The sequence below is a fragment of the Mauremys mutica genome, chromosome 13 (assembly GCF_020497125.1).
Source record: "Mauremys mutica isolate MM-2020 ecotype Southern chromosome 13, ASM2049712v1, whole genome shotgun sequence".
NCBI lineage: Eukaryota > Metazoa > Chordata > Testudines > Geoemydidae > Mauremys > Mauremys mutica.
Genome location: NC_059084.1, coordinates 39,472,650 through 39,484,329, shown reverse-complemented (window position 1 = coordinate 39,484,329; position 11,680 = coordinate 39,472,650). Strand labels below are relative to the sequence as shown.

General features: G+C 44.7%; 1 protein-coding gene across 1 annotated transcript; it reads right to left on the bottom strand.

Annotated features, from left to right (window-relative positions):
- Window positions 1-5,342: 5,342 nt before the first annotated feature.
- LOC123348405 (olfactory receptor 11A1-like) lies at window positions 5,343-6,299 on the bottom strand. Its single transcript, XM_044985926.1, has one exon. It carries the CDS (start codon window positions 6,297-6,299, stop codon window positions 5,343-5,345), a length of 957 nt encoding a protein of 318 aa, XP_044841861.1.
- Window positions 6,300-11,680: the final 5,381 nt, after the last annotated feature.

Here is an 11,680-nt window from a genome sequence, read left to right as displayed (position 1 = left end):
GCAGTCACCCGGGCATATAAAAAGGCATTGTTCCCTCAGGGGAACTGAGGAGTGGTCGGAGGAAGTGCCTGCGCAGCCAGAAGGGCCAAAACTGACAGAGGCAGCAACCGGGATGGAGGGATCCCTGTAGGAGGCGGGAAACCAGACTGGCATGGGGTTAGTCACCTAGGAGGATACCCAGACTGAGTGGGGCTGGCAGGAGGCTGGGACACAGGCAGTAGTAGGAAAGGGAGCAGTGGGGACCCAGACCCTGAAGGAAAAGGAGCAGGCCCGTTGGACGGCGGAGGCAGGGTTCCAAAATCCCACAAGGAGAAGGAAGACCTGGCCTTACAACCAAAGGACAATGAGGAGAAGCGGGTGTGGCTGGCGGGACATCTCCGGGCCGCACAGGCCAGAGGACCCCCCTCACCCCAGGAGTGGGGATATTGAGGAGGGGTAGGTGTATCAGGGTGGCTATCTGCTCCTGTCCGGAAGGGTTTAAAACAGCCCTGGAAGAGGGCTGTGGGAGGAGAAAAGCAGCGAGGCTGATTGGGGGAAACAGCCTCAGCTGGGGGCCATGCCCCAATCAGGGCCCAGCTGGCTCTGTAAAGGCTTGAGCCAGGAGTAAAGGCACACAGTCTCCTCTATGTGTGGAGGGAGACGGGCCTGGCTGCTGGGGAGTGAAATAAGGTACCTGGAGTGGAGCAGGGCTGGGGGAAGGCCAAGGGAGCTGAGGAGCCCCAGGCTGCGGCCTAGTATAAGGCCAAACAGGTACTAGGGTTGTAGGAGACAGCCCAAGGCTGGACAGAGGCAGCAGGCCCAACCCCCCCTTGCCAGTGATGAGTGGCATACACTGCAGTCTGACCCAGGGAATGGGGGCTAGTTGGTGACTGGCAGTAGCCTTACACTGAGGGAAGGTGGAGGTAGTGGGTGGGGGTTCCCCTGGGTGAGAGACCCTGAGATAAAGGGGTTGCCAGGGGGCAGCACCCCAGATAATGGGGCACCAGGTCCGGGAGGGACATGGGGGCCCAACAGCAGCGGGACACCGGCCTGCAGAGGGCTCTCCAGAGGCTGGATGAGCTGATTCCCAGAAGAGACCAGCAGGAGGCACCGCAGGGGTGAGTCCCACATTGCTACAGTTGGATATTAGGAACAAACTTTTTCACTAGGTGGGTGGTGAAGCACTGGAATGGGTTACTAGGGAGGTGGTGGAATCTCCTTCCTTAGAGGATTTTAAGATCAGGCTTGACAAAGCCCTGGTTGGGGTGATTTAGTTGGGGATTTAGTTGGACTAGATGACCTCCTGAGGTCCCTTCCAATCCTGATAGTCTATGATTAGTTCCTGGCATGTTAATGGCTTCTACAGTGCAACTAATGGTTTAATGGGAGAAGGCTGGAAATGTTAGGGGGGATACATGTGTGGGAGAGGATGGAGAGGGAGAGATACACACCAGTCATTGATCATGTCGTTAAAGTTACTGTAACAACGATGTGATAAAGCTGTCAAGGTTTTAGGTCATAGACCATGGATGAGGTTTCTCTCACCAGCCCAGGTAGCAACTGTGTAATGCAGACATTGCAAAGCACAGCAATTATCACCATTGCACTGTAACCATGGTTTTCAACCTGTGGTCAGTGGACCTCAGGGGATCCATGCACTATGTCTAAGATTTCCAAAGGGGGCTGCACTGGCAGTTGAATTATTTTAGTGGTCTGCAAATGAAAAAAAGTCTGAAAACCATTACCCCACAACAAATTTATGGGAGCAGAAACACTCAGGAATCACAGTGCAACCATGTAGTCTATGGGAAAACTTGTGCGCCTCCATATCATCGAGTTCAGCAAAACTCAAACTTCTGGTAAGGTAAAGGCTCACCCCACCTTAACTCTGTCCTCAGTACACGCTGCCCCACCTCACTCCCTTAATACACACACTGCCTCCCTGCCTCATCAAGGCAATGGACAGGTTTATCTGCAACTTCCTGGCCCCCAATGCTGAGCCTGCACCCCTGCACCTTTAAAATGTAACAACACTATTACAACTCTGATTCTTCTCAGGGTGCCCAGGTCTATGAATCTCCTTGATACCCCTTGCCTCCAGAACAAGAGTCTTGCCTATGCCTGCTGAGTGACAGCTCCCTGACATGACTGGCTGGTCAGCCATTCAGCCACTCTCCTCTGGGCTCCATCAGCCTGGAAGACAGACAGTCACTGCACCTCAGCCCTCTGAGTCCTTGGAAAGTGCCCCCTTCTGGTGTCCACCCTGATTGCTGGATTCCTAAAGACCCGTGTACTCCAGTTTCACATTAGCCCACATTAGCTGCTCCTGTATCAAACAACACTTGAGTTCAATTACAGTAAAACAAAAGAATGTTTATTTAAGAAAGAACAGAAATTCACATAAACAAGCGTGAGTGACAGAAACAAATGTCTACATACAAAACAAAATCATGAAACACAAACTAGGACATACGATTACTAATGGTCACCTTTTCTAGCTAAAGTAGATTCTCACCCAAAAGTACAGACAGTTGTAGCACTTGCCGGTCCCAAGGAGCTAACATGCAGTCTTTCATAAAGCACTCTTGCTCAGCAAGGTACCTCCTCAGTGAATGGGTACAGAGTGTCTTTCTCCTGTGATATATACGTAATCGGTCTTTTGCCTTTATTCCCAGACAGTGCCATCCCCATGATCTCGTATCTTCCTTTTCACTTCCACAGGGTTTTGATGTTCAGAGTTTCTTTGATGACTTTCCACTGACTGTTCTGGGTTGGTGCAAAGGTAAACAATCCAGCAATACATTACATAATAGGCTAGCCAGGTAGGGGTGACCTGTCCCTCCTACTTAGATGGACCATCACCAGGAGATAGGATTCCCTGCTGACTAACTCTTACTACAAGACCATAAGGGCAATTTTTTTTAATATAGTTCCATTATTCCCTAAACATTCCAAGATGTACATCTCACAATGTTTGCGTATTGATGAGTTATGATTTTTCAGTAGAGACCTTGGGTACTCCCCTTTACTGATAAACACCATAAAAGTGATATATCCCCGTGGATAAGCCGCTAGAGAGGGATATCAGCAACTGAACTAGATGGTGACGTGAAGGAGTAGCCTCATATTACAGCCCGCATACACTTGCACTGACATGGTGGGTTCAGTCTGAGAAGCTGGGCAACTAATTGAAAGATGGTGATGGCAAGTGGAGAAGGCTGCCACTATTGGCATTGCCCTGGCTGGAGATTCCTGGAATAATTCTCCAGGGCTTTCTCCGGCCAGTGTAAGGTCTCTTTGCAGTGCATGAAGAGAGAGCACTTGAGCAGTCACTGGGACAGAGAGACACACTAGCCTGGTGCTTCCAGCATTCACCTGGGAATCCCTGGTCCAGTGGCTAGTTAACTATTTAACAATGGGGAAGTGTTTAAACATGGACCTAACATGACACTTGCAACCCTCCCACCCCCCGCCAGCCACTGCTTGTTCTGCCATTTCCCCACAGCCTAATTATTTATCTGACTCTTATCTATTTCACACTCTTTAATGTGTTCATCCACACCACACCCCATGACACAGAGCACCACCATTGCTTCAGAGTAAGGAAAGTGAGGCACAGAGAGGCTAAGGGGAAGGATGGGAATGAATTCAGATGCTCAGAGGCAATTTATTTGGGGATAAAATGAAAATGAGGGATTCTGAGCTATCAGCTGTTCACTTTGAGGGGAAGAGTAGAACTGACATATTTTTTAGAGTCCTAGGACCAGATTTTTACAGTGATTTAGGAACACAAACGGATTTTTTTAAAACATCCATTGAGCTTTAGGCACCTGGATGCTTTTGAACATCCCACTAGGTGCCTTAAAAACATGGCCCTTCAGTGACTTATGCACGATGGCACAGGGGTCTATAGCAGAGCACAGATACAAGCCCTGTTATCTGGCATTGTAGACTAGTACACTAGCCACTTCATTACCCATAGTCTACTTAGATTGCAAGCTTTTTGTGCAGAGATTTTTATCCCCCTATGTTTGTACAATGCCTGGCACAAAGGGGCTCCATTCTCAGTTGACTCTTGTGCTAATTTTATTTTTAAATTCTAATTTTATGCAACAAACCCATCTGTACAAAAATGCAAAGAATAGGTGGGCTTGATACAATTTTATTTTAATTGTTCATATATTTCAATGGGTAATATTCATGTTTTTTTTTATTTTTAGCTATTTAAATTTTCACGGTGGGGGAAGTATGCAGGGTTAAGACTATGGGGGTCAGACAATAATTATTTAATCACAGCCGATGGTCAGATTCAACAAGTTTAATGCTTTAAAAACATTAAAACACAAATGGTCAATATCACATGTCAAAATATATAAAGTAAATAGCTTTACATTTAACTGTAATAAATTCTCAAGAAGCATTTTTCTTTCTTTGTCTATCTGTAAATTTCAATTTTTATGGATGGAAATATTTTTGTTGGATTGTTTGTGTGCAGTGAAATCAACATTTACTGACCTTTACTGATAAAAATCAATGCTTCCTAGCGGTCACTTCTCTGCCCGGAGGTCTCAGTGAGTGTTTTCAAGGGCTCACACCCATCACAACAACAGAAACATTTTAATAACCGGCACCCCTAATCTATACCACAGACTGCCTATCAGTCCTAGAATGGAGTGCATGTGGCCTGACCTAACATTCTCATCTGGCTCCCATCACATTCTATCTGATGAGCTCACTGTTAAAAATGCACTCGTTGTTTTCAGGCTGAATTTGTCTAGCTTCAACTTTAAACCTCATCCATTTTAATGGGTATTAGGTGTTTTTAAAAATCCTACTAGGTGCCTAAATTCCTTAAAAAATCTATCCCTAAGTGTAATTATTATCATTACCATTGAAACTTGTGGTGCCCAGTTTATTTATAGAAGAAAGGTACCATTTATTATTGTTAGTATTGATGGCTGATTACATATAGACTGTCTGTTTCTTAACTTTTAAACATAAACTTCTAATGGCCTCCCAAAGTGCGTAGGTTCCTCTTATTTTTAAACAGAGGCACACTTCTCTAGCCATAGGCACCCTGCTGCATCTTTATGCACCTAAATCCTTTAAAAAAATCTGGCTCAGAGAGACTAAATTCATGGTCACAAAGGGCTTTGAGGAAAGCAAAGAACAGAATGCAGGGTAGCACCTCAGCCACTGGACTCTTCCTCTGTAGCTGTTGGTAACCTCAATGTGCCATCACTCTCTCTAGCGGAATTCCAATTGCCAGCCTCAGGCTACCCTGAATGTGCTGCTCTCACTCATTCAAGCATGTCAATTTACCCCTATTTCAGTTGAACCTAATGGAATGGGATCAGATCATCTTAGCTCTTGCAAAAAGCTCTCCATTTATTGGCAGTCTTTCTCCTCAGGGCTTTGTGTACTTCTTTGTTTCTCAGGCTGTAGATGAGCGGGTTGACCAGAGGAGTCAAGACTGTGTAGAAGACAGAGAACACTTTGTTCAGGTCTCGCAGTGTATTGGTGTCTGGGAGCATGTAGACAATGATTATGGTTCCATAGAAAATGGTCACCACAATAAGGTGAGAGGAGCAGGTGGAAAATGCCTTTTGTCTCCCTCTGGTGGATGGGATTCTCAGGATGGTGGTGATGATGCAAACATAGGATGTCATGGTTAACAGAAATGGTGTCACTGTGAATATAAAGGCCATGATGAAAGTTACAAGTTCAATGAGGGTAGTGTCACTGCAGGAGAGTTTTACAATTGGGGAGAAGTCACAAAAGAAATGGGGAATTTCACTAGACTTGCAAAAAGTTAATTGTGATGCCAAAAATATCACTAAGCAATTGGCCAAGAAAGCACTTATCCAAGAGCCAGCAATTAGCTGAAGGCAACATTTGCTGTTCATAAGGGCTGCATAATGCAGAGGGTTACAAATTGCTAAATACCGGTCATAAGACATTATGGCAAGGAGATAACTTTCTGTAGCTGCCAGAGAACCAAAGAAATAAAATTGTGTGATGCAACCACTAACAGAAATGGTTCTGTCTCCAGTCAGGAGACTGGCCAGCACCCTGGGAAGGATGGTGGAGGTGTAGCAGGTCTCCAAGCAGGACAAGTTCCCCAGGAACAAGTACATGGGTGTGTGAAGGTGCTGATCAGCCACAACTAACACAACAATGAGGATGTTCCCCACCATGGTCACAATGTAGATCACTAGAAACAGCAGGAAGAGAAGAAAGTGCAGTTCCTGGAGGTTCCCAAATCCCAGGAGGATGAATTCTGTGATGGATGTTTGATTTCCCAAGTCTGCATTTGCCATGAGTTGTATCTAGAGAAAATCCAACAAAACCTGGAGAATAACATGGACAATATATATATTTAAATTTTAATGGGGCCAGTTAGAGACTGGAATTTCCATTCTACGGGAAATTCTGAAATTTCAAAACAATTATTTTTCCAAATTGGAATTAAATATTAAATTTCTCATGGAACAAAGATTCTTAAAGTTTTGGATTTGGAAACATCAAAATGTTATATTTTGATAATTTTGATTCATTTCATTTTGATAATGTCCAAATATTTCACTGAGATAAGGTAACACTGTTGCCTTTTGATAATGTGGTTTTATTTTTTTAGACTCTCCTATTATATTAAAATATTAAATATATTATATAAATACAATATAATATTAACATGACTGTTTTAATATAATATAAAACTCAAAACAAAATGAATTGAAATGATAGAGCAGGCATGGTCAAACCGTGAGTCGCATGTGACTTTTACAGGTAAAGTGCAGCTCGCAGATTCCCCCACCCCTCAATTCTCCACCTACCAGACAGGGGGAAGGGGGAGCTTCTGCCTTGTGGCGGGGTGGTCTCTGGGGTTTAGCCCCACAGGGGGCACTGGGGCTCAGGGAACCCCTGCTGGGCTTAGGCTTCAGAAGGAGTGGGGCCGAAGCCAGTGGTGGCTCCAGGCGCCAGTGGTGGCTCCAGGCACCAGTGGTGGTTCCAGGCACCAGTGCCCTGTGAGGGCCACTTGCCTGCGGGAGGTCCGCCGGTCCCGCAGATTCGGTGGCAATTTGGCGGCGGGTACGCTGAAGCTGCGGGACAGGTGGACCTCCCGCAGGCAAGCCGCCGAAGGCAGCCTGCCTGCCATGCTTGGGACAGCAAAAAAGCTAGAGACGCCCCTGGCCGAAGCCCCGGCAGGTGCACACCACAGGGCAGAAGCCCAGAACCCTGACAGGCATGCCCCTGGTTCTCGAACTTCTAAAGATTATTATATGTGACTCAAAGGGTCAATAAGTTTGGCCGCCCCGTGATAAAATTAAAATGAAATGCTTTGACTTTTCTTCCTTAGAAAATGTTGACAAAATTGACACCTTCTTGTAAAACCTTTTGATTTTGACAAAACTGCATTTTTCAATGGATAAATGCTCCACGAACATTTTTTTGCCCAGCTGTAAAATTTAATACATTTGTAATGGAGTTGGAGCTGCCTTGTAAGAATTGATGGATACTGTATGTTGACCTGGTGATTGAGATGTTTTCTGTGGGTATGTCTACACAGCCCACGGTTGTGAGCTACCCAGCTTGAGTCAACAGATTTGGGCTTGCTGGACCCAAGCTTCTGCACTAAAAATAGCTGGGTAAACATTCTGACATGAGTTCTGAAGCCTAGGGAGTGTGGTGGGCTCCAGAACCTGAGCCACAACTGGAAATCACTATCTAAACAGATATTTTTAGCGTGGTAGCTCAAGTCCCGCTAGCCTGAGTCTGTTGACCCAGGCTAGGATGCTCCGTGCAATGGACCGTGTATGAATAAATTGGTTCAACTCGATAGGACTTTGTCTGGAATACAGGCAGGAAGGAAGAGATGACTCCAGATAGCCTCCTATCAACTGACACAAGAGCAATTAAGGGACAAGGCTGGAACCATTGGCTAGGATTGTAGCTCCATCTCCTGCTGAGGCTACAGAACTGGTTTGTCTAGTCCTGGTCTACTCCTAAAACTTAGATGCCCCGTGCAATGCAGTTAAGTCAGCCTAACTCCCACTGTAGATGCAGCTAGGGCAATGGAAGAATTCCTGCATCAAGTAGCTACTCCCTCTTGAGGGGGTGAATTGACTACAGCAATGGAAAATCCCCGTTAGTAGCATTAGCAAGTGCCTATACTACAGTGATGCTGCTGTAGTGCTTGCATTGTAAACATACCCTTAAAAACATACCCTTAAAAACAAACCAGGACAGGCCAAGCACAGAAACAACAACAATGACACACATCTGGCAAGATTTCAAGGGACACTCAAGAAAGAAGCAGTAGTTGCTTGGGGAAACAAGAGTGAGACACGGGAACCTGCTGGGGGTATCTGAAGAAGCTAGGCCAGACTAGATTGCCATCATGGCAAGGTATGGCTTGAAGTGAGAGAGACAATTTCATAGAGTTTAAGGCCAGACATGACCATCAGGTCATCTAGTCTGATCTCTTGTATATCACAGGCCACCACATTCCACCCAGCTACCTCTCACTGAATCCAAAGCATTGCAGTCTTCAGGAGACTAAACCATTGTGTGCCACAGGCAGAGAAAAGGGGAGACCAAGCTGCCACCAATGCCTGAGGCCCCTGCAACTGCAGGGAATTTTTTAGATGAGATATGCCCAGCCCAGCCTATGCAGAGGAAGGCAGAAAAACCCCATGGTCCCAGCCAATCTTAGTACAGAGGCAAGATCCCTTCCCTACTTCTACTTGACATTCCCCTGTTTATATACCCCAGGGTCACGTTAGCCCTTTTGCCACCATGAGAGCTCATGTTGAGGTGATTTATCTACAATGGTAATGAGTCCTTCTCTGATTCACTGCTTTCCAAGATTGTCTCCCATCCCAAAGGTATAGCCTGCATTCTTGCTTCCCAGATGTATGACCTGGCATTTGGCTGTATTAGAACACCCTATTGTTGGATTGTGATTTTTTTAACCAGGCAAAGCAGTATCCTGACCACTTATTACCCCAGTGATGTTTGTGTCTTTTGCAAGCCTCCCAGACAAGATTTTATATCACCATCAATTGTGTGGATACAAATATTGAATACCATTGGACCAAGAAACATTCCTTGGGGGACCCATTAGAAAAAGCTCTGTTCATTGATATCTCCCCAGTAACAACTACTTTCTGAGATCTGTCAGTGAATCAGTTTTTAATCCATCTAATGTGTGTCCTGTTGGTTCCATATAATGCTAGCTCTTTAATCAAAATGCCATGTGGTACTAGGTCAAAGGTCTTGGAGAAATCCAAATAAATAATATCAGCACAGCTGCTTTTATCGATCAGACCTGCAATCCTTTCAAAAAAGGTGACAGGTTTGTTTGACAAGACCTACCTTCCATGAAACCATGCTGACTGTGACATGACTGACATGCATGCAGGCTGTTTGTTGGCTTAAAATCCTTTTTCTCGAAACATTTTGTTCCATCTGCTAAGTGATCAGTACTTTGGTTTTAAGAATGCTGTTTGGTAATTATATACCACTGGTTGCAGCCTCCCAGAGGTGCAGAAACCTGTCAGACCAGTGGAGTAAACATGGTGGGTACATGGTGTACTGAAGCCTAGGACCTGGTAACAGCATGAGAAAATTGCAAAATTTCAAGCTAAGAAAGGTAACTGCACAACACCTCTGACTTGAGGATGTGCACTCAGACGAACTAGAACATGAATGACAGCTAGCCTTGTGGCTGTGACAGCAGAGTCAGACATTCATGTTATATACGCCTTCTTTTTTAAAATTCTCCACCTGGTGGTTACTAGATAAATGATTGGGTGGGGAATGCAACCCAAAGGGTTAGTTGGCAGAAACCTCAATTCCGTAAGAGACTTTTGATCTCTAATAACAGATTAAAAAAAATATCATTCTACATGGAAACCAGATTCATGGTATGACAAATCAGGCTAGGGACTCAGATGCTGTAATGAGCCAGGTTATGTAAGTGTTGCATGTTTCATGGAAACAGTTGCAAAGTGGAAGCCGTTTGCAATGCACACTAACAACGTTGTCCTGGTCTTGACAATGCTGCATATTCTTAACACCATCTACTGGCCCCTTCTCTATTAACTAACTATGCACTACATAGTTGACATGCAGACCTTTCTGTTTCATAGACTATACTTCTAATAATAGGTATTTAGACAGACAAATTCAGTGAAATAGCTAATATCTATCTAAATCTTATCACAGTAAGGGTTATTCATTTTCATACCTTAGAAAGGTGAAATATTTGAAATGATCATTACATGTATTGTGTGATGGTTTTTTGCTTGTTTGTTATGGCTTCCACAAGTCAGTCAGTCGGTCAGTCTGTCTGTCTATCTATCTATCACTAAATTTCTCAATACACCAGTGAGGCAGAACCCACCCTGAAGGGTAAAATCTATCACTGAGCAGGAAGGATGGAAGATCAGCTGTCAGGTCTTGTCCGCCTGCAATTCTGATGTCAGTGAAACGTGTAATGAAGATAGATTTACCTCTATGATGGGTTTATTTTTAGCTGGAATCATGTGATGTGACCCCTTCGCTCAGCATTTGAAGTTGAGGATACAGGTTCTCCAGTCAATCTTCTAACACCGTCTCTTCATATACTTGATTTCCTTCACTAAAGGGACCGTCAGTTGCCAGTCAGGATGCCCTGATTCTGGTGCCCTTCTTGGTTCTGTACATTGTGCCTTGTGTAGAAGCAACAGCCTCTGTGGGCTCATTATTTATCCTTCATGCAGGAAGGTGAAATCTCCTGGACATTTCTGCAGATGGGAATTTTCAATTAATGTCAAGGGAACGTTTAGAGAGACAATGTGGGGGAGGTGATATATTTTATTGGACAATATTCCACTGGTGAGAGAGACAAGCTTTTAAAAAGTTTCGACACTGTTAAGAGAGTCAAAGTTTTAATCTCAATGGGAAAGAAATGGGGAGAGGAGAATGTCTAGCCTCAAGGAAATCTCTTCCTCACTGTATGTCTTTCTCTCTTTCACTCATCATGAGTGGGAATGTGCTGAGACAAGTGATATCCCATCCGTTCAAAACAGGCTGTCTTTCTGACAGAACTGTTCACAAGGGCGTTATGGGCTTGATGGAGGCTCAGTGGGTGAAGTTTTTTGTCCTGTGTTATGAAAAGAGTCCAACTCAATGGTCACAATGAACCTAGCCTTAAAGTCAATGAATCTTTGAAACCAACAGGTGTGTGTGTCTGTTTTCCCCATAATTACCCAAAGGACAATTACCCAAGCTTTTTGGAAGAATGAGAATATTTATGTGTTTTTAACTGCAAAATAAACTGTGATAGTTATTCTCTCTTCACTTCAAACTGTTCTATTAGGTAAAACAGGCCCAGAGTCACAAAAGGAGTTAGGCACCTAGCTGCCCCTTTAGGTGCCCAACTCCCAGAATCAGGCACCCCTGAGATTCACAAAACCTCCAATTGTGTTGCCGAACTCTCCAGGCACCTAAACTCACCCAGCTCCTAAATTTTCACTGCAAAAGTTCCCTGCTCACCTGTCCTTCTGCCTCTGTGCACATGTATTGGTGCCTCATTCCAGGCGTTTGGATGCATAACCCCCAGTGTGATCCACAAAGCAGGGCAAGGTAGGTATCCTTTTGCCTAATTTGCCTGCAGGACCAGAAATCCTGACTTTACTTTTTGCCAGTGGGCACT